At 37.2% G+C, this 23946-nt stretch overlaps 1 protein-coding gene across 4 annotated transcripts; it reads right to left on the bottom strand.

Moving 5' to 3' along the window:
- Nucleotides 1–563: 563 nt before the first annotated feature.
- Nucleotides 564–19942, bottom strand: N4BP1 (NEDD4 binding protein 1). 4 transcript variants are annotated; one of them, XM_074882144.1, is made up of 7 exons: nucleotides 19497–19922; nucleotides 14874–16648; nucleotides 7682–7812; nucleotides 7140–7236; nucleotides 5268–5375; nucleotides 3566–3673; nucleotides 564–1444 (listed from the first exon to the last, which is right to left on the bottom strand). In XM_074882144.1, exons 1-7 carry the CDS (start codon nucleotides 19746–19748, stop codon nucleotides 1126–1128), a joined length of 2790 nt encoding a protein of 929 aa, XP_074738245.1. In that variant the 5' UTR covers nucleotides 19749–19922; the 3' UTR covers nucleotides 564–1125. The 4 variants fall into 4 exon arrangements, 3 of the variants coding, with proteins under 3 accessions (XP_074738245.1, XP_074738246.1, XP_074738247.1); XM_074882145.1 differs by lacking the exon at nucleotides 19497–19922 and adding an exon at nucleotides 17551–19349; XR_012630625.1 differs by lacking the exon at nucleotides 564–1444 and having other exon boundaries at nucleotides 7140–7231; nucleotides 19497–19942.
- Nucleotides 19943–23946: the final 4004 nt, after the last annotated feature.

Genomic DNA, 23946 nt, shown 5'->3' with positions numbered 1-23946 from the left:
TAAGAAGCAATGTAGGTATCACAGATCTTTTAAAGCATTACAAATATTTTCTGTTGAGAAGAGTTGTGAATTTATACTTTCTAATTGAAACCTTCCCTCTCCTAACTACTGCAGCATAGTATCTCTCAACCTGGACAAACAGGCAAATGGATTTTCTTTGGTTTTCATTCTATGGGCACTAAGATTTTACCCCTATATACAAAGCTTCTTAGCTGCCTGTTAATACCAGAAGGCTGCTTAGTATCCGTAAGTTATTCATATAATATAAAATTTTATCTGTAACACTCTTACAGTTACTGTTACCTGTCTCGCATTTTATCTTTATATAAGAACAAACACTTCAGAGTATGTCAGAAGCCTTCCTATTATCATTACAAACCAACAGATGCATAACGCCACCTTGTGACAGTACTCCAACAATACAGCGAACATCCACTGCTCCCATACAGGGATCTTCAAACTGCTGTCCATAGACCCTTAGGAGTATAGCCTATTTCCAAAATCCATGATGCAGGCTTAAGGAAAGCAGGTTCACATACACACTACGCAGAAGTCATCATATCTGCAAATATTAAAAGGGTCTGTTTTATTTCCATGAAGAAATATTTCAATGTTCATAAGTGAAGGAGATACTAGTAGAGCATTGGTTTTCTAAGAATATCTATACCCCAGATACAAACACCAACAATATCCAACAGGTGCACAATTTATGTTATAGTACGTTATGTGTGCAGTGGGAGAATATATCTGAAGCTGTAAGAGTCACTTTTAAGCCTCTGACATGATTCTTCCCTTCTGAGGAAAGGACGATTTAAAAAGTGCTAACACTATTTAAAGTGATAGCAGTTCTTTAGAACTGCTACTGCTTTAATAAGCAATTCAAGTGAAGCAGAAGATTTGGTTTTTTCATAGAAAATATTACTACAAATCTGTAGTAGCAGCAGTTTTAATTTACCAAAAACTGGCATCTATTAGCAACAGAACATACACAAAAAATATCTTTGTTTATACAAATAAAATTACGTTTTGAATATTCACAAAGTAACATAACAGAACAACATTTTTCTTCACATTGATATTCAAAGTTAGTCAGATCAGTTGTGATATAAAATGCCTATACAACATTCAGTCAAGCACCATGGCAGACAGTGCATTAAGATCTCTCATGAATGGATGATCAGCTAGTATTTGATCAATCTTCTGTCTTTGCTCATAATCAGGAAAAATTTTTATCAGGGCTTCTCTTAGTTGTACTGTTTCTGTGGCAGACCTCTGTGGTGGAGATGCCAGACAAGCCTGTATGTTTCCTTCCAGCGGAAGCCATGTTGATGAATGATCACCAGGTACTCTGTTTTTAGGCTGTCGACTGCTACTGGTTGGTTTGGGTGTCTCATAAGAATATTGTCCACTGCTCTGTAAAGCCTTTTGTGCTGACCGAAAATCTCTACGGAATAACAAAAAAAATTTTTATTAAATTAAGGTAAAGGAGATGCTAGCTGTCTCTGTGCAAACACAGAAAAGAAAAATGTGTATAACCCCAATACCTTACTGCTGCTCAGCTAGTTACTGATTGAAATCAAACGATAAGCACTTTTTAAAAGTGAAACAAAACAGTAGGTGTAACAGTTTTCAATTTGAATCTGGCATGACTAACAACATTAACTAGCATTATCTAGGACTAGTTCCAATACACTGTGAGTACTTTACTTGACAGAATACAGCAATGGTCAAAGCTTATTTTATGGAGTATCAACATCAATATTTTTGAGCTAAATGGATAAAAAGATACATTGAACATATGTACATTGACTCAGAACATGTGAAAATACTGACAAACCAAAGGACCATCCAGGTGCTCCACGAGACTACACCTCATCTGATTTTGCTCATGACTGTGACCCGTGCTCACAGTTAGATCAAGACCTTGTATGATATCCTTAACAGGGCAATGAAGTTTTTCAGCAATTTCAGGATCTGAATATTCTGCCTTAATTATTTAGATTTCATTTCAGACTTTGAAAAGTTGTTGCTACTCTAAACTGCTAGCACTAAAAGATTTAGGGCCAAGTCTACTGCAGATGCCACCAGATAACACAGAAATGTGAACTGGAACTCATGTTACAGTCTAGTTTCCACCACCAAGGGAAACAGTATCTAAATTACAGAGGTCTATTTTAAAAGCATTTAGGTTGTAACGCCTCCCCATTACTCAACACGGAAAGGCTATGTAATTGCTCAAGATCTTTAGTTTCTGATCTTATTCCTGGTGCCATTTATGCTTTCTGCATCATTTAACTCAAGCAGAAAAGTCTCAGGGAAGGAACAAAATTAACTCTTTACACTGGCACCTTTTCTTTGTCTTAAAAAACCCCACCACCCCACCCACAAAAACCAAAGCCTAGTTTCAGTTGCAAGTTTACAGATAGGAAAACAAGCTCTTCTTAGAGTCTTCTTCCATTTCTACAATCATCACAGTTACCTCTCAGAACACACTCTGTTTTCACTTTATTTTTCTAGGACACAGGCAGCTAAAACAGTGTTGCAAATTGCGTATCGTAAGGGTTTTATATTAAAGTTCAAATACTTTCTTAGCATTTCCTACTGGAGTTCTAGAACCACACTTGCTTTTTTCTTGTCCATATTACGTGATTATTTTCAAATCAACCTGACACCTACTGGTATATACATGTCTTACTTTCCTCAATTGTTTACAACAGCTGAGATTCCTGCTTATTCTTCATATCAATCCTTAATTAGAGTTTGCATTTTGTATTGCTGATTTTTAACTACCTCACTTGTTTCTAAAAGCTCTCTCAATACTCCTCACTATCATTAGCACTTATAATTCCTAAGATAGTGAAAGAAGAACAAAAGAGCAGTTTATTTTCTTGTGCAAAAAGACCAAACCCATTCTCTCAAGTCTTGGCAGCTAATGCAAAGCAAATTCATACTTTGAATATATGCACATTTAAAAAGTACAATGATCTTAAAGGAATAATATATGTTTATTAACAGTTAAAATCAGGAATCAAATACAAATTCATTTAATAACAATGCCTCTCAAAAATCGTTTTATTAACAGTACAGTACCCTCAAGCGGGAAGTGAAATGCCTTTCCAGTGACTAAGAATATGAGCCTAGAGCGTTTCTTTTGTAGCATCTACTGTCCCACTAGGAATAAGTGATCAACCAAGGTGTTTTAAATAACATCACAGGATATCAGGCTACCACATACCACACTGGCAGCTTTGTGTGATGGCAACAGTTTGGAGCACCTTTCCATGAAAAAGCCACCACAATCAAATCTCAGAGGAAGTTATTGTCTTACTTATCTTAATTCTGAGAGAGATGTCGATTAGATGCAAATGTCACCAGCACTTTCTGATAAGACTGAAGCAATAGGAAAAAACATGTTTTTGTTACTACATCCTACAGTGTTCTTGTTTAATTTTACTGTACCTTTACTATACAGATCTAAAAAGGTGTTCAAGTGAACCAGGGAAACAGTTTATTTCAAATGTGAAATCATAACTGTCTCAAACAAAAGTGAAAACAATGCTTATACCTAGGTAAGCCTTCACTTCGAAGGAAGTCATCTAACCTAGGTCCATTTCTTCCCAAAGGATCATCAGGAACCATAAATATGTCACCAGCAAAAGTGTACTGGAGCAACCTGCAAGAGAGTTCTTTCAGTATTATTTACTAACAATGTATTACACCCTTGATGCCCTTCAGTTCTGTAGCACAGGACAAGTTGCCTTAGAGCAGACACTTCACACCACATCAGGAGTGGTTTGAAGCTTAACTAGTAACCCGTTTAGATACAACCAGCATTCACTGTCAAAAAAATTTAATGGAAGCTTCTGTGAACTGTTCCCATTACACTGCAGAACAATGAGGGGTTTTGGTTTGTTTGTTGGGGTTTTTTTTTTGTTTGGTCTTTTTTTTGGTTTGGTTTTTTGTTTGTTTGGTTTGGGGTTGAGACCAGAGTGGAATTTTCTATGTGATTAGAGAAGATTTTCTGGTTGTTCAAACTCCCCTTCCTTGTAACAATCTTCAACCACATAGCTAAAATGCATATATTATCAGAAAAGTCACACAACTAGCAAACACGGCATTAGCTGTTCACAGTTAAGACACAAAGAAGCTTTTTTTTTTTTTTTAAATCATTTTGGGACAGGGTGAAATCTGCATTTAAGGAAAACAGTTCCACTAAAATTTGTCTGCAAGGAGAGAATTTGGTATAGTGGAATTTCCCCAGAAGTAAAACTAATAGCAGAATAGCAGATGTTAACACATGCTCTTAAAAACCCCACAGACTCAGAATGACCTGCTAAGTATTCTTGCTGAAGTTCTGTAGGAGAACAGAACCTGACTTGAGTAGAATTCACTCAAGAAATCGTGTAAATACCTACATGGTTAGTCAACATCAATTCCATGTTCTCTCAACTATACTGTGAGAATCCAGGACAGTTTTCAATTATTTATTCCATTAGAGCTATACAGACCCCAGACAGTGTATGTATCCTCAGAAGATATCAGGGAGACTGAGGGATTAGTGGGATAATTGGCCAACAGAAGATCGTACCTTAATAGTAAAATGACCTGATTTAACTGGAGGGGGAAAAAACAAAACAAAAAAACGAACAACAAAAAAGAAGCCAGCTGCGCAGGAGAAACTATAATTCACAGAGAATCCACAAGCTGAAGCATGGATATTTGATAGCTAAGTGAACTCATCTAAACCCAAAGGACGCTCAACAATTGCAGGGAAATGGCTATAGGGATATGTTGCAAGTGTTCATTATGTTGTTTAGTTACGTTGATTTGTTGTTTACTACAGTTTAGAGTGATTGATTCTGAAATCTTAGAAGTGACACTGTATGTCTTCATCAGCATATCTCCTTGAAGAAATGAAATGTAAAACAAGACAGCCTGTGAGAATGGACCGCAAAACGTATACTCGAGCAGGATCTAACACTGAGCTTCAGAAGTGACATAGCTTAGCTGCTACACCAAGCTCCTATTTATGTGAGCAATTAACTGATGTATATTAGAAAATATATGAATAATAGGGACATTAGACTACTCAACACACTATTATAAGGCCATGAATCAAAATGGTGAAACACAGACAGTACTTTGTTGGGTTCTACTAGAATTGCATGACAGATTAATTAAAAATAAAAAATCCCACATGTAAATGGAGTGCCTACAACTGTAAGGACAGACATCCTTTTAAGCTTTCATAGAAATTGAGTAATTACCTTTTTTGAATAATTTCTCTCCAGGCAAGTGATTCTGTCACAAATTCTCTTAAGTTATCATTAGTCACAATAACACCTCCAGTTTTATCAGCAAGGTCTAATAAAAACCTGTAAAATTCATTTCAAAGTCTGTTAAGATAGTCTGGTCTGCTGAAAAATGTCCAAAGATCTAGAAAACCAAACACTTCAACATCCAAGAGTAATCTACTTGCATGAAAACAAGCACTTTGATTACCAGGAAATTACTGTTTTGACCCACCATATAACTTTAAGTAATGTTTCAGGTAGCATGCATTTATTTGGTGCAGCAGGGGCTTCATGGGAGGCTTTTTTCCCATAAAAAACCCCACAGGCAAAATCCCCAAAACCCATGGGACTATCAGATTCTAAATATTAGTAAATTTTTACGAACTTTTACAAAAGAGTACAGTATTTATTACACATTCCAACACAAACTTTTCCATATACTTTTTTGCTCAGCATTAATGTTTGTGTCTGCAAGGCAGTGTTATGTATATTAGTTTGCTCTGTCAACACTTGCTAACAAAGAGTGCTCCTACCATTTTGCCGTTAAATGAATCATGACAAAAGGTAACTCTGATTTATTAAGAAAATCCCATGGGTTTTTTTTACCTATCCAAAGCCAAGCTTTTTTAATTTGAAACTATTTTAGCAAAAAGATAATGGATGGTGTCCTTTTAAAGAAAAGCATACACTTTCGACAAAAGTGCAATTATAGCACAATACTCATTTCCACTGTAATCTCAACTGTAAATACTGCACCTACATAGCATTTTACATGAAACGCTAGGTGTATATAGAAGAATGTGCGTAAACAACTCCAGCTTGGCTGCCTTGTACATTTTTTGGTTTTTGCTATAAATTATTGAAGAGATCAGAGTTGCTATATTTTAACAAGGAAGACAGACTAAGTGCACTCTATACATCTTTTGCATGTCAAGTTTTGCAATCGGGTACATGACTGCGCAATCTAACAAAAATAGGCATTCACACGATGCAAAAACTTGACAATTTTGTAGTTGAAAAAATGAAGCATGAATGATCATTAGTAAGAAGAAACTGAAATCCAGTGAACTGTAGCTAGCCACAAAACACAATTTCAAAGTTGCAAACTGCTCATCCATGCAGAGTTAGGAAAGCTGGTTGTGGAAAAAGAACCTTAAGCAGCATGAACTTTTAACTGTGTCTCAAGACTGGGAAAATTTGGCAACAGCAATGCAAGCACTAGGAAACTCCCCTCCAATGCCCAACAAAAAAACCCTAAAGCTTCCTGTTGTCTTGTTCACTGAAAGATGATCCCTGCATTTTGAAGCTGAACTTTGGTGCTCAAACTAACTTGGAAATTTACTAGCCTACACATTGTTACAAATACACTGCTCCAAATACACATCTGTGTCTGTATGCCACAATGGCATCAAGAAAAAACAGGAACAAAATAGCACCTCATCAGTAGCTGATTTTGTTAGTGCTCCCCAAACATAATTCAGGGATAGACTGATGATCAGGAAAGCATAAAAATATTACTAGAAGACTAATTTCTTCCTCAATGCAAGTGATGACATTTGAAATGGATTAACTTTTTTTTTTTTTTTTTGGTTAGAATTGCCATGAAAATTCACCATTTTCCATGAATTTCAGAAAACAGCATGTACATTGCTAGAGAATTACATATACAAATGTTTCTTAGGACAGTAAAATAATGTAACAGATGTGGAGCCCAGTTAAGTTGGATGCACAGCCCTGTCTAGACAGGTTGAAGAACTAGCTAATACAACTGCTCATGAAGTATTAAGCTTTTACAACCATTAGTCAGATGTTTAAAAATACTTTAAAACTATGTATATTCCATACCTGTCATCATGAGCAGCAATTCTTGCTCCTAAAACCATCCTTGCAGGTGTGAAAGACAATATTCCAACATCCTCGAGCTGTGTTAAGAAATCCTGCTCTGTTAAAACATGAAACAACTGCTCTTAAAAACAAAAACTTTCTTCTAGGCTATTTATAGATTTAACAATTTGTCTGAGGTATAATTAGCAGAGAAAATGGGCTATTTTTGTACCTATTAATCTAGAAAAATGACGTATTGATGGCTGAAGAATTCTAATATTATAAAAATGGGGCGGAAGAGGTTGAAACTAGAAGTTAAAGAGCAAACAAAAACCAAACCAAACAAAAAGGCCTCCACTTATGACACATCAGTTTGCCTAAAGAGCATTTCAGAGTGTCTCACACTGTACATGGGAACCCAATTACTCATGCTGAGCAGCCAGACTGCTCATGCTTAACATTTTATGAAGTATTCCTTCTCTGTTCATTCTTCACAGAAGTATCCAAAGAGATAGTTACAGTGTAGTTTAATAAAGAAAACATTAGGAAACTATTTCCCTCACCTGTAATGTAAGGATGACGTTTCTTTCTCCACTGTGGAACAAATACAGTAATATTTCTGTGGCCACGTTTCCAAAAGTAGTCAACAGCTATTGCAATTCCTCGACAAGAAAAGAATTTCTTTAAACCATGACTGGGGGTGAAAGAAAATAGAAGGAAGATTAAATTCACTAGAGTTTTACTACTGTGAATATAAAGTAATCAGAACAAAACTTGGCAAAGTGAACCTGGAAGTTACATATACAGCCTCACCAAAAAAAAAGGTAGATGGATGTTATAGATGAGGAATCTTATAAATGGAAAGAGATCTTCTGCAAAAGAAGGGAATAGAAACATCACTTTGCAACTTTATAGCTCAGTCAGTTTTGTGGGCGCAATGGTATTTGAGTAATCAGAAGTGGGTTTAGCTTTAAAAAGAGGACAATAGCGATGGTTTCTGAAATCTATTGATTATAGATTAAAATTATCTTAATCCAATATTGTGGTAGTCCCAAACACAGTCCCACTACCAAACAGGACACCTTTGGTTTAACTGGTTTCCAATGATTACCTCTGAAAGTTCTCTGATAATCTAAGGTATTAGGACTCCTCTCCCTTCATTTCAACAATCTGAGCTACAATTTTCAAGCAAAATAATGAAATTTCTTTGAAGAAAAGTTTTCAAAATACTGTATTTTAGTGGTAATCTTTTTCCCCGCATTTAAAAATACAGGATGTTAATTACCTGTTTTTGCAACTCAGTTAAATAACTTTCCAGAAAAATCAGCAACTGCTTAATGTGAGTGATACAAACATTGCAGTTGATGACCTTGTGAGGTCCCTCCCAAACTGAATTATCTCAATGATCCTATATGCCCATTCAACACAGGGCAGGAAGTCCTCCTTTAGCAATTAACTGTCTAACCAGATTCTGGGAACTGAGGTTCAGGAGAATAATGGAAGAAGACTCTTAAAATAAATCACAGTGGACATAAATAAATAAATAAATTCATACAAAACACATATTAGCACCTTACATAAGGATAATTCCAGTTTTCATTCAGAAACTTCTTCACATTTTCATGGATTAAAGTCTACACTTAGACAAAACAAAGATATACTTAGAAAAGACACGATGATTCAGAACTGAGGGCACAAACAGGCAAAGCATTTCTTACAAAGTAGTACGTGTTTTATGTATTGAGTTAGATGTTAAGTCACTACAAAGTGCTTTCATAACAATAAGTGACAAAGTCTTATTTGTATTTTAAAACACTCTCCTAGTTAATGTGCAGTTGTGTACTATAAGCCTAATAGTAAGCCTTATTAGTTTTGAATGGAATCTTATCTTTAAACCCCTAGTTGAACCTACCAGGAAATCTTCTGAACAGAGAGTTCTTTAAAACATCTCCATGGCAATATTTTACAGTGAAACTCAGCCTTTAGTAGCATTCACGTATCCTTTTCCAATTTTGTAAACTCATTTGAAGATAAATATATCAAAATATAAATCTATTAAGGTTCTCTGAATTGGAAATGAATGTTTTATGTAGAAGGGCAGAAAAATGAGTAAGCTACACCTGAACTGTATAACAGACAAAAAGTCTGACTTATTAACAGAGTTTCTGGAGAAAAAAAAATCCTATGCCACACTCGTCCTAATAAAATTAAGTGTTCTTGATATCAAGAGCAGTCAAATAAAGGAATGCAATTGTCACAGAAGAGTTACCCCTCATAAACCTTCTAGGTCATAAACTTAAAACGCAGTCATCATCTCCCCACTTTAAGTTAGATACCCTATTCAATAAACTGGAAAACTATGTTAAATACTTTTCACTGTGTTAATAGCTCTCAATTGGACTTCAAGAGATGCAGAGGTCTCAATGTTCACGTTGAAAATTTTGCCTTCTCTATTTGTCCAATCTCCTTTTTTATAGCTTTAAACCTGTTGAACTACACAGAGTAGTACTCTGTTTTTTTAAATGTTTTGAAGCCTAGAACAGCAGCTCTTGATTTGTCCTGATGATCACGAACTCCAGTTCTGCAGCAACTTAAAAAAAAAAAAGGCATCCAAATAGAAGCAATATATTCAACTTTATCAAATAACATGGAGAATTAAGGTGAGCTATAAGTAAATATGTCACTGCTAGATAAACAGAAATATGAAATGCTTTATTTGAGCTAGGTAAACATCTGAAGGACAGCAAATTACCACAGCAAGATGGTCCTTTCAAGACATCCATCTCAACGACTGCATCTGTTCCCCAACTGCCATTGTAAATATTGGTTTTGACTGTCCCAGTTCTTTAAAAAAAACTGTGAAGACCCTACAAAGGTATTTCTTAAGTTAAACAAGATGATCATAAGCAGTACAAAGCATCAAACAGCAGGCTGCTCTCTGGGACATGTACATTTTCCCTTTGGTTTTGTAACTAAATTAAGGAAAGTACATGTCATTATTTACCAACAATTCTAGCAAGATATAATTCCATCCCATTATTCTTTCATTGTGAGTTTCTTCCACATTTTAATAAAATTTCAAATTACCCAACAACTGTCTGGATATTTCAGTCTGCCCTGAAAGGCCTGTTTTCAGCACATAAAAAGAGGTAATTTTTAAAAATACTTGTTAGCAGCTAGAATAAACTCTGGACTTTCTCTCACTCAACAAGTACACTGAAAGTACAGACAGCATTAACATATCAACACGACATTTTTACTAGGCTGCACATGTTAAGAGGAAAAATTTTTCACCTTCTTGCAGTCTCCAGACTTAAGACACAAGGCAAGTAGTAATTCAGAAGCCCATTCAGCCTTAGTCCAAGCATGGGAGCAATACATTAATACCCCCCCAGCCCCAAACACATGACACTCGGGTCAAAAAAAAAACCAACCCAACATAGGCATGGAAGCAGATGTCCATAACCTCAAGGTACCAAGAAGTAAAACTGAAAATAATTAAAAGCAAAAGTGAAAACAATTCTTCACTTTCTAAGATCTAAGAAAATAACGAGGCTTTATTTAGCCAGAAGGAAGCTGAATTAAAAAAAACCCAGGCCCCCATGCACTGATTATTTACCAGGACATTTAAATATCTCGATGATTCTGCTATTTTGAGGCAGTTCTCTGTCCTTTGCTTTTCATAAGCAGAGTTTTCATTTGGCTGAGGAGCAGGCAGCAGATGTTGTATAACCATATCTGAGGACTGTATGTCAACAGTATTCAGCTACTATGCCCTGTTCTAATATGGGGTGTGAGCACTCCAGCTGGAGTGCAAGACAGTCCATTAGGGTGCATGAAGGAAACATCAGAACATCAGTAATGGACCTATGTAGTTGAAAAATATATATGCATGGGGTGCATGCTCAAAGATTTTTTTACTGATAGGTGTGCTCAGTCAAAAAAAGTTAGGAGACCATTGCCTACAGTAGTCTCACAGCCATTGGAGAGATAGGCAGATGTTTATTCACCACCTTTTAATTCATTAGTTTCAGATGTATTTGGTTGTTCTTAAAAAAAAAAAGACACAAAACCTCATAAATTAAATATACAGATAAAAAAAATCTCTTCATATTAAAAAAAAAATAGACAAAGAGGATGTGGTGTATTTGTTATTTTCTATATGACTCCCAACAATTTGCATTTCTCTTCCACTAATATATGTTTGGGAAATAATTTTAAAAGTTCAAGGTAGCTTATGACTCAGTTGTGACTTGCACTTTTACATCACTATTTTCTAAGTAACAGTCTGAACAATGAAGAAATGTTTGCTTTAAAAACTATTTACTGTAACAATACACTGTACTTGAATTAAAGCTGTGTCAAGAGTTATGGATCATGTCAGGCTTCCCATTTAAAGTTAGCAAGACTATAAAATGACAGAAAACCTTAATCTTTTAATTCAATTAATTCTCCAGTGATTGACCTGAAACATTTTACTGTTGCCAGTCATAAGGGACGAGCTCTGGACTCTTTAACCTGGGGAGATCACTTTATAAGGATGATTATCACCTTCTTCAGTTAATGATCACTTGGTAGGAAAGGTTGTGCATTAAGAAATCTTCTGACGCTCCTTCTCATAAACAGAACAAGTAACTTAAATTTACTTTTGATTCTTTGTCTGTGGTAGAGGGCCTTTATGGACTAACTGCAAACATTTCTGTATTTCTAGGTCCTTGGTCCTTAAACTGTATTTGAAGCTAATAATCTTTAAAATAATGTATGTTTTGTTCTGAATGGGGAAAAAGAGTGACCTAGCAGGAACATGTGCAAATAATGAAGAGGCCTGTCAAAAAACCAGGCAAAGTGAGATATATTAAGGTATCAAAATAGAAATCATCAGGCTAGGACTGTACATAAAGGGAAGAAGTTAAGATTGATTCCCCAATTTGCTAAAATAATATTAACAGTTCTACTAGCACTTCACAAAAATAACAATATAATTTATTATTTCTGTTCTCAAGCAAAATTCATACATATTACAGAGAAAAGGGAGTTACAAGTATTTATTATCCCTAACAATTAAGAAAGTTTTGCTATTCCATGATTTTGGTGAAATGTTTAGGAGCCAAAGTAGATCCTTCATAACCACAAAAGAAAAGAATCTAAGGACATCTATAGCTATCTCTGTGAAACCAGAAGCAGACATCCATTTTTTTCCCCATTAACACAACTGTGTGTACATGCACATGCAGACCTGTGTTTATATAGTTACTTCTGGGAAACTGTACCAGCTGTCAACTGTCTGAAACATTAAATTCATTTTAGGACACACTTTGACATTATTTTCTTACAGTAATTAACACTGTAATTTTTTTTTCCTGGAAAAGTTTATTTTCTTTCCCTAAACAGCATTTAAGCCCATTCTTTTGGGAAGTCTCTTTCACCTAATAGCTGGAAGTAGGTGACATACGATGCATGCATCTTAGCCAGTCAGATGTGTTCTCAGCGTAAGAACATCCTACAGAAATCATGGGATCACTGGTAGTACTCTGGCCTGTTCTTAGAAAATATCCTGTTGAAGAATTAGTTACATCTAAATACACGATAATATAGCTGATAGGAGGCTCTTCAGGATTTCCACTATCCAAGACTGAAATCTGTATTTTAAAATAAAAAAGAAAATAAACACTTAAATAGCTTCACCTTTTTCCACTTTCTCTAGGGATACATATGATCTTTCTCAGAATTACTATTGTTTTGCTTAAAGTACTCCATTTTGGTTCTGGCAGCATGATATCAGAATGAAAACTAATTCCTGGGTTTATGCATGTTCAGCAGAGGAATGCTGAATGCACTGAAAAATCTTAAATAAGAAGTTCTCATAGTAGGTTTACTCTTCCTTATTCTTACATTCACCAGTGGAGCAGGAGAACAGTCAGTTTGTTCTTAAAAACTACCACTTCCTCATTAAGAAGAAATACTGCATTTGTCATTGCTCATTTTCATATTCCGAAACTACAAAAAAGCCCCATAGCAAACACTGACAAAACCTTTAGATGTGTGCTTGCCAAAATTACTTAGTATAAAAAGAACAAATCCAAATCTCCTCCTGACTAGAGAACAGCATCAATTCAAGGATATTGAGGAGACAAATGTTAAAATAAGCAAGTTAAGCACAAAATTTTAAAGAGACACAGGTTATAACTGATTTTTGCTATTCCAGTTAGTTATAACAAACTTAAAAATAAAAAGAAAAGAAAAAATGAAAATTGTAACTGGCAATGCCCTCCAAAGTTGTCTACAATAGAAAGATTGAACAAAAAAAGAGAAGGAATTAGAAGATATTTACAGTAACGGAAAATCCCTGTATCAGTCAAAGAAAGGAATTTCTTGATCTTTTCAGTATTAACCGTGCCCATTTCATACAGTTTATTTGCATGGTGCCTTCTCAGCCAATCTATTAAAATTATCCAACAGCCCTAGAATTGCCTACTATTATTTGCATATATTCTTTTAGGTATCAGGAGGAACAGGAGACAAGGTGTGTGCACACATACACACAGTTCTCTGTTCTGAAAGTTTTATGAATGGGGATGGAATTTTTGTTATATGCCTACATTTGTAAAAAGTAACAGGACCCAAGCACTAATACGTAATTTTGTTAAAGGACAAATATGTTACTACTATATAAGAACCTCCACTTCAAAATTACAAGACGCCAAGAGCAAAAGTAAAAAACCAAAACACTTCACTCTTAAATTGATAACTCATTTTCTTTGTTAGGTGCATGCAAAGCAAATTAAGTTTCCTGCATAAAATTGCTTGCAACAGAGCTGAGCTCACTGAAATTACTTCTGACTGAAGTGTTACATTGAGCTGGAGCACTGATAATTCAAACTAGGTTGCTCTGAAATGGCACAAATCATGCTTAAAATCTGATGACTGCCTAGTAAGAAATGCTGTAGATTTAATTCACTTTTCATTTTGAAACATTTTGTTATCAAAAAGGATCTCATCTACCTCTAACGTAAATCTAGTTTTAGTTTTCATTGCCCATTCTGTTCAAGTTTTTTTCTGATTATTTTAGTATTTGGGCTCCATAAATCTGAGCTGCCCACTTTTCCAAATTCACAAATTTCTACCAGAGCAGGAAAGCTAAGTCTTAAATGGCTTTACAGAAAATATTTTCCAGAGTATTGCAATTACCAGCCAATTTTTTAAGTCAAAATCAAGGATTTTTCTTATTCTATTTGTTATTGCATTTGTTCAACTTCAGACTATGTATTTTTTTTAAAACCAAAAGTAAATTCTACAAGAACCGTTCTATGATTAAATATCCCACAACCACACTGTTCGAGCTGGATTTGTGTACTGAAGTGTCATACAGTGTACCTGCTAAAAATTTCTGAATTTCCTTCTATGTACACATTTCCTTCTATGTCTCAACAAAGAATAACAACTCCAAACAAATCAGTCGTAAAAGTGAATGCTGTCACTAAGTGAAGAATAGAAATTATCAAAATTGCTATGCGCTGGAAATTAAAATGGCTACTGGCAATCTCACGTCATTCTTCCTTATCAAGCCTCACCATAACTTACCACTGCAGCCATTACCAGTAGCTGAAAAACCTTGCTGGGTACATGGACTGTTGGGTCACCAAAAAGCTAGCTAGCAAAAACTTCACACATGGCACAGCAACCTCTTAGTCCCCATTTCATTTGAAAGTTCATTGAACATTTAATAAAAAGACAGCTGAAAAGAACAATACTTACGACATTGCAACATTGCTTCCATCAATAACGATATGTTTTAAATATGGTTTCCCAGGTTCATTTTTCAACTCCAGTCTGTATGGCTTTTTCAGAGATTCCAAAAATCTTTGAACTCCAGTAACTGAAGGATCAGGGTGACGTCTGCGTGGTCCCACTGTCTCTCTATCAGAATTTGAAGGATGTATTTGTGAAGACAATGCCTGGTCTGGGATAGGATTTTCAGAATCTGAGATTTGGGAAAGGCGTTGATTGAGAGATCTCACTTGAGAAGAAGAGCTGCAGTGTCCTAATTGGTCCTCAAAAACAGAATTACTATTCTGTTCAGTTGAGGGCCCTACAGATCTTTGCTGAACTGCAGTTTTAGTCTTAGTTGAGACACACTGCACATCTGAGCTCCCTCTGGCTACAAAATCAACATCTTTTAGAGCACCAGTTTGTACAGTGCTGAAAGTTACCCCACCATCAGTTTCTACATCACTTGACCTTGAACTGGGATTCCTACCAGGGCAATAAATGTCTCTCTTTTTACAGCATATAGCTGAATTTTTACTGGAAGGAGAAGCAGGTTTGCATACCAACATATGCATTTTATCTTCTGCATCAACTTGCATGCTTAGTGAATCTCTTATTTCATGATACTCATTTTTTGTCTCCTTTGAAGTATGACTGGATTTAAGTGGACTTTTATTGCTAGAAATGCCTTTGTCTTCTAGCTTTTGTGAATTATTTGCATTACTTCCTAAAGGAGGATTGATAGTTCTAGGCTTTTGAGATGACTGTTCATGTTCTTCTTGAAACTTTAAGTTTTCCTTTTCAATTTCTTCTAGCAATGTTAATGGTTCTACAGATTGCCCTAGGATACCAATAACTTTTTCTACAATATTTTGGGAATATCCCATTGTTCTGAAAAAGTTCACAAGAATCTTATATTCCATTTCCTCACTGATATCATCGCCTTCTTTAAGGCAGTATCTGGGATCATCTGAATCACTGCAGCTATCCGAAAGCAGATCAATAACTACATTGCTATCTGAAGGATTACTGTGTGAAGCAGATTTCGCTTCCTGATCATTTTCCAAAGAGAATTGCTTTTTAGGGAGCCTTTCCTCATCATCAGAAGATCTTCTTTTACATGATTGCCTTTCTTTAGACACCACTGTCTCTAACAGAGGCACAACATTTATGGGAACAAAACTTGTTTCAGGAGCATCAGAAAACACAGTGTCCATTTGCTTTGTAAGCTCAGTTACAGGTGTCCCAGCATTGTTTCTTGCTTCCTCACCACCTGCTCTTCCATCTCTGTTTGTAATGGTTATTTGGGAGGCTTCGTTCTGTAAAAGCTCTGTTGGGCTTTCAGAACCTGTAAGATCTATGATATTGCTCTCCACTTCACAACATTCAGTTTGTGTGAGAGCTAGGAGTTCTCTTTTTAGTGAGCTAGGCAAAATCAGTAAATCCATTGTATATTTATCTGCATGTGCTTCCACAAATTGTCTGAATTGCTTTTTAATGTCTGATTCATTATCACTTAATAAGCTTTCATTATTCTCAAAAAGCTTCACAAACTGCTGAACATGACTTTGAGCCATAACAACAGCTTCTGCACCTCCCTTAATACTGAGCAATCCTATTTCCAGCACTGTTATATCAGCACAGGTATCCTGAATAAGACTGTTGAGGAACAGGCTCTGTGCACCAACAAAGATGCAGTGCATGTCCTTTGGGTAGTACTCCTTTTCTTCTAGCTCAGGTTCACAGAGTCCCTTAATGTACTCCTAGAAGGAGAAAAAGACAGCAGAGTGAATATTTGTGAAAAGCTAATATATAAAGTTGGTTTTGGTAAGGTCAGTAATGGACAAGTACATTAGAAAATAAAACCAACTTAGCATAAGAAATGTGAGAAAATAAATACTGCCAGTAAACAGGATAAGAGATAAAATACAGATATCTGAAATTATTTTCAAAAAGATCTCATAGAAGGCTAACTTTCTTTTATATCCTATCGTTTATAAATAAATTTACTTGAAACTGATAGTAACAGAGTATTTAAATTGTAGCTCAAACAGTTTAAGAGTCAAGTCCATAGAGATTCATTTTCCCATTGTCATTCTTTGGTCAAAGAGAACACACGCTTCATGAACTTTCTAAAGAAAATTTCCAAAGGTTCATCACAGCAGTAACTATCCTATATTTGTAAGCTGTTATTATGTCTAACTTATTCTATACTTACTACTCATGATCAAGGACATGGCATGGCACAACGTAACTAGTAGCCACACTAGTATCCACTAAAAGATACTCTACAGAAAAAAATATGCTAAAAACAAACGAATAACAAAAGCACTACCTGGACTCAGATAGATTCCCTTATTAACCAAATAAAACATTTGTATTTTAAAGCTACAACTGCCAGAGCACCTACTTACAATGGGTATATAACACCAAAGAAAATCACACTCAAAAAGCCCAACAGCAAGCCAGCTTTCAACATGAGGCTTTGAAACACAGTATTCTGAAAAAGCAGATGATACTGACAAATGACTGAGAAAACTCCAGGCTCCAGATAGTTCTGTATTTCAGAAGTTCAGGTTTTTAACAGGTTAAAAAAAAATAATTAGAAAATCCCATTGCTATTTCTGCCACCTAGAAGTTACTATAGGTAAATTCAGTACACTACCTTGTTTTAAATATGTCAGAGTTCAGAACTCCATGCATACAGTATAGTATTTCTTCTTTTAGGTAGCGTTATTTCTCCCAAACTGTCTCTTTTTGTGCTTAAAATTCTGTGGTGTAGTGAAGCCAGTTTCTAAGCTGCAGTCACTGTATTCGCAGGCTCCCAAGTATACCAACTATTTTTATCTACCTTTACTCTCGAAGTCAAACTTATCTTTTAAATGGAACTGAAAACCAATACAAGATAAGGTATAACATAACACCACTTCCTATCATCTCTTGAGTTCACCACAGGTATCAAGGCAGGCTGCTTCAAGACCATATTAGCACAAACTGCTTCTGCAACAAAATCCACAGGATTACTTCTCATGCCTTAGTCATCATATGACTACTTTTGCAGAGCAACAGGACAATAACATAATTAAAAAAAAGATATTCAAAATCTGGGAACTTTTTTTTTTTTTTTACATTCACTAAGCAGCACTGAAGAATGAATAAATTGCACATGACTGATGAATTAAACACAAACTGCTATCGCCAAACCTTTGGAGGGAAACAATAAAGATGTGCAATGGTTCATATTTTCTAGTCAATAATCCCTCTAGATAGGGTCTGAAAACTGCTCTACATGTAAGGGAAGTCAAGTCTCCCATACCCTTTAAAGTATCTGGAATAGGAAACATTTCGTATGGTATTAGGAAAAGCAGCAATTAGAAAATGGAAATCTTGTACTGTTTGTTTCAGGCTTTAATTTTCTGGAAAAAAGGAAGTTGTAGTGCAGCTGCCTGGAGAAGAATAGCTGTTTATACTACCTGTAACAGTTTCTGGAGTTTCTCAGCCCAAACATACAAGAAAATTGGTTTAGAGTCAATTTCAGAGACAAAGAATTCGAAACTGTCAACCTTCATAGTATTTTCCTGATGCGTTACACAGTTAAGGAATCAAGATTTTGAAAGTGGACTGCCAAGTCTGCGAATGAAGTCACAAAATACATGCTAAGGATCTCCACTAATATTTATGTGTATTTAAACAGACACAAATGCCCAAATATAGAGACTCTGGGTTTGAAAGATACTTGCACCCGACCATTCTCATCACGTGATTTAACCAGGACTAGAGTTGCCAGGTCCACTATGAGGAATATTAATTTCTTCATTATTGCTGAGCCCCCCCACAAGTTGGTTGTACCAGAGATTTAACAAAAGAATTCTGGGAAGATACTTCACAGCAAATAGTGTCACAGTCAGACACGCCCAGCCCAGCCGGCTCTCTCTCTTTTAACGTGTTTATGGCGCGTTAGGCAGCAGGCTACCGCTCCAGCGAACAGTCGGGTGATGCAGTCTCGACCTGCCAACTTTTACGCTAAGGAAATTTTAGCTCTGTTAAACTGTTAGTGACAGCTTCGCTAATAAGCTGCCAAATGCCACAGAATAAGTAATGTCTGTGAAGCAACGATGAAACATGGCAACAGCCAACCAAATCCAAGGCAATTCTTGCCTTTGGGAAGAAAAAGGAGAGCGACACGTTTCAACCGCGCTTTAAACCAAAACTTGGCCCATTCTCCCAGGTGTTAAAAGCCCTCACGCAGCTCCAGGCAGACAGCGGTAACATTTCACAGCGAGGTGACGTTCTCCGCAATACCGATGAACTTTCCACTTCTCAGCTGAATTGTTTCTCTTTGTTCTCTACGCTTATGTCAACACCACCGGAGACACCCTGGCACCTGGACCGCACCTCTTTGCCGAGGCAGCACCGTTTCTGTTTCCTGGTGAAGCGCTGCCTTCTTCCCCACCCTTTCTTCCTCCCACCGGCACGTAGCGGCCCCGGGCCGTGCCCCGGCCGAGAGGGGCCTTCCCGTACGCAAACACGGCCCCGGTCTCCGTCCGGGCGACCGAGGCCTCAACGACGCGACCGGGCGCCGCCTCCCGCCCAGCCCCCGGCCCCCCATACCTTGGCGCTGCGCACGGCCTTCCCGCCGCCCGCCAGCTGCACCCAGATTCTGGCGGCAGCGGGCGGCGGGCCGGGCGGCGGGATCGCGGACCGCCAGTCCCCCTGCGCCCCCAGCACGGCCAGCCGCACCTCGAACAAGCCCTCGATGCGGCCCCGGCTGCCATCCAGGAGGCGGCTCTTCTCCGCGGGGACGGTGAACTCATCCACCCCCGGCCCCGGCTCGGAGCCGCGGGCTGCCCAGCGAGCCGCCATCAGCGCCGGCCGCGCCACCCCGCGCTCCGGCCTCCCATCCCGCCGGGCCCCAGGACAACAACACGGGGAATCCCCGGGCTCCCTCCGCACGGCCCGCCGACGTCATCGGTCCGCGACGGCGGCGGCACCACCGCCCTGCGCCGGGAGGCGGGGAGCGCTCCGCCGCCGCCGCGCCGCCATCTTTAGCCAGGGCGGCGGAAGCGAGGCTGCCTCGGCCGGGCGCCGGCCCGCCTTCCCGCGCCGGGGGCGGCCTGCCTGCGGCGGAGCCAGGAGCGGGGCTGGAGGCTGAGCCGCCCGCCTCCTCTTTTTTTCTTTAGTCCACGACTCCCGCTGCAGACCGGTGGGTGCTTGCAGTCGTGCCCCGGTGCCGTGAGAGGAGGTTGGCGGCTCCCCACAGTGCTCCGCTGTATCCTCACCCAGCGGGCTCTGCTCGCCTCGCAGGCTGGGGAGAGGCTCCCGCCCACCCGCGTAGGAAAGAAACCTTCCTCTTTCACGATTTCACAGCCCAGAAGTTTGCTTTTAAGATACTGTTGGCACAGCCATGTTCTGGTATCGTCGTCTTGGATTTCATTAAAAAAGAAAGGCAAGTTTTATCCCTCTGGTCGCAGGGGACAGAAGCGTAGCCCCCATCCCCAAATCCTTAGCTATGATAGCTCGGAAAGCAGGACACGTTTTTACTTCAAAAAAAAAAAAAAAAAAAAAAAATCTTAAAATGAGACGTGAAAGATGAGATTGGTTAAAAAGTAGGTCTGGGACTTCACTAGACTTTTGAATGCCTGGAACTGACAATACTGATCAACTGTCCTACAAATAAGTAAATATCTTAGTTTCTTTCATCTCTCCCCATCCTAGACCCAGGTAAATATCTTCCAAGATCCCCCTAGGCTATTTGATTCCCACTTACTTTGTCCATCTCATTAACATCACTGTGAAGTTAGTTTTTAGTAGCTGTTCATTAAATACAGCTTACTAAGGGAGGATGAATGTTTTATGGTTGTGTATCTAAATGTACATATTTTGTTTTAATCTACTTACATGTTACACCAGGAAGGGCTTAATATAAAACCAAAATATTTTTATAAAGGCACTTGTATCCCTGCTTAGAAACTTTTTAACTAAACGAGTTTGCAGTTCTTAGCACACTGGAAAATCACGCTAAATGTTTATGTCCAGGTATTGCTATATATATACATTTGTCTATCTGAATTTGAAGTGTTATCTTTAAGTTCGCTATAATTTTTGTCTGTGGTGTGGTAAAACGAAAAAAAATTACGTCTGTGTACACACACTGAGTTTACACACATATGTTCTAAACAGGATAGGGTTTTGATGATGAGTGTCGTATTCGAGACAGATGTACTTTCCCGAAGATAAAATTTTTATGGATTTTTTTGTTTAGGCATTTACATTTTGTTTTGCCATCAAATTATTCTACAACATTTACATATAAGAATGTAATCTAACATTTAGCTAGGCAATTTCTTGAGGTGATTGGTGCCATCAGCTGGTAAAATGTGGTCACTGCAGCCATTGTTGCATTGTAGTCATTAATTAGAAACAAAAGTGTAAGCAAGGAATTTTATAATAGAAACTGAACTATCAGCATTTTGGGATAAAGAAAATGTTTTTATTTCTGTCTACTCTGTCAACACAGTCTTTTGGAATATCTAAGGATAACTGAAAGCTCACTGGTTTCTAAATAAAGTGGATAGTGCTTGGTGCTGTGGATATTTTCTTGTGGTCTGTTTTGCCATACTGTATGTTATAAAACTTGGTCTCAGTGCTGAATTTATTGTAAGCTATATAATTCTATATGTATTCTCTGTAAAACTGTATTCAAAGGTCATTTACAGCATTTTAATGGTCTGAAACTGCTCTCAGGGAGGTTATTGTGAATGTGAATGGTTCTGTAGGACTGTGACCTAGTCTGCTGAGGTTAGGTAGTACATGACATTGTAACATTCAAGACAAACTAAAACCCTTTTGAAGTGAGAAAGACCAATGACATTGAAAAAGTTTACTTATGTTTACAAACATGGGTCAATTATTAAAACAAGTTGAAACTTTCTCCCTGCATTGTTGTGACTCAGACTAGAAAAAACATTTAGATTGTAGCACTTTTTTTTTTTTTTTTTTAAATTAGTGGCCATTTGAAACAGCAGCTTGAACTTAATTTTCCCCATACTTAGCAGAAATTGCAAGCCTGTTGTCACAAACACATATTCAGTTGTACGAAAAACGAATGTGAGCAAGGTTGAGAACACTAGAAATTCTCATACATTTTATAATAGGCCTCTTACAAGGAGGATTTGTCAAGAAAGAAAGATTACAGGCTTTTCACAGTAAAATATCTAAAGTGACAGGCCCTGTTTAGTTGGAGGGGAAATTTCACTTCCCTGAATTTTTGGTTGGCATTTTATAAGTGTATATTAGGGAAAGGAAAGTGAAATTTTTAGCTGGTAGCAGTCAAAGGAATTGGTTATGCTCAATGCCTGTTCTTGCATTTCTACTTGGAACACCCGTGAGGTATTTTACAGATAATCCTGAATGTAAGGAAGTGAGTTGTTGCCAAGTTCATTATTTGTATTACTGTTGAAAAAACACTGTCATCTGTAAATATTTTTTTCTTTCATGTTTTCAAATAGCTTGCTTCAGCCGCCTTGTGCAACTTCTTGTTTTTTATTAAAATTTCTGCAATTGAGAATTGGTTGCGTAAATGATTTTATGAAACTGGGCCTTCCTGAAATGTTTGGGCTTGAGTTGCACACTTGAAATAGGAGCTGTGTTAGTTGAAACAACATGGAAACTGAATCTTAAAATTGCCTCTCAGATCCATGTTGGTTAAATGAGCTATGCAGTCTATGATGATGCACTTTACAGGTGGTGCTCTGATCCTCATTATTAGTATAATGGTCTTCAGTGGGGTTATTCACATGCATGAATTTAAGTATGTGTTCAATTGTTTGCAGGATGGGGACCTAAAATACTAGGGTATGGAAAGTATCCTGTATGAATTTGAATAGCAGAAACTTTAATTTGTAGTCATAACACAAATAGTAGCATATTTTTTTTCTAAAAGTGATACCTCAAATAAAGTCTATATGCTTCAGAAAGGAAAAGGAGCCTTGGCAAGAGCTCTCAAATCTAATGTAATCAAATGTAATATAATCCTAAAACGAAAGACTGGCTCTGTATCAAGCTCTCATTAGGAGATTTTGGTATATGCTTTATTTAAAGTTTTTTCATTTACAAAACTACAAAGTAAAAAGCCCAAAATAGTTTGAAATAAAATGACTTCGCAATGTTTTATAAAGACAAACTTCTTATTTGAGTCTCCAGTTACGCAGTGACAGACATTTATAGTTGTGTGAAGCCCTGGTGGCACTTGTGATGAAGGTTTCCCTTTTGGAGACCTTATTGCAATGCTGACATCTTAATGAATTTATAGATCAAAGATTGGTCTTATTTCTTTAGTATCAAGAGGCAAACTTTTTGAAAATAATCCAAGGTATAGATTCTGTAATTAGTAGTTTCTATTAATGAAACTTACTCTGTCCCTTAATTGTAGAATTAATTACTTCTCTTTATTCCAAATTGCTTTCAAAAGAATCTTTTGTAAATAATTGAATTGTTATAAAAGGAAGAAAAGACAAAAGCATTGCAATTATACATGTTGTTGAGACTGGGTAATTTATTTTTTTTTTATGTAATAGAGTCTGCAATTGGTTTTTGAGGCTTTTTGAGTGTGTTTACTCAAGTTTCTTAATTAGTTACAAAAAGCTGCAGGTGTATTGGCAAAGACTGTTATTTAGCCTGGGAAATGTTCCAGAAGACAGTTTTGTGTTTTTTTTTAATGTAAATATTTAGCTGTATTGTTACCAATCACTTTAAAGGTTCCACACTGTGTGCCTGCTGTGTGTTTCAACATTGTAGCTTCACTTGAATGACTGACAAAACCAAGGATAATCTTTATTGTGAGAGGGGACTAAACACTACTGAATTACTTGCAGAAATCACAAGTGGTATTTGAAGGGGTGTCACCATCATGCAGCTGTCTCTGAGGAATACATAGCCCAGCTTCAGCTGACAGGCTGCAAAAAGTATGCCATGCTCAATTGCCACTCTGTAAGTTGGTTTAAAATTGGTGTACTTTATCAAAGGTCCTGCAACTGCAAAAATTAAAGCAGTAGTCTTGCTA

This window comes from Strix uralensis, chromosome 12 (genome assembly GCF_047716275.1).
Source record: "Strix uralensis isolate ZFMK-TIS-50842 chromosome 12, bStrUra1, whole genome shotgun sequence".
In the NCBI taxonomy this organism is placed as follows: Eukaryota; Metazoa; Chordata; class Aves; order Strigiformes; family Strigidae; genus Strix; species Strix uralensis.
This window is presented reverse-complemented; position numbering and strand designations above follow the sequence as displayed.

Excerpts from the sequence above, each read along its gene's own strand:
- N4BP1 (XM_074882144.1), bottom strand. The coding sequence starts at position 19,748 with ATGGCGGCTCGCTGGGCAGCCCGCGGCTCCGAGCCGGGGCCGGGGGTG. Across the intron at positions 7,237-7,681 it reads ACGTCATCCTTACATTACAG|AGCAGGATTTCTTAACACAG; the intron begins GTGAGGGAAATA and ends ATGTTTTAACAG. Across the intron at positions 3,674-5,267 it reads AGAGAAATTATTCAAAAAAG|GTTGCTCCAGTACACTTTTG; the intron begins GTAATTACTCAA and ends ACTCTCTTGCAG.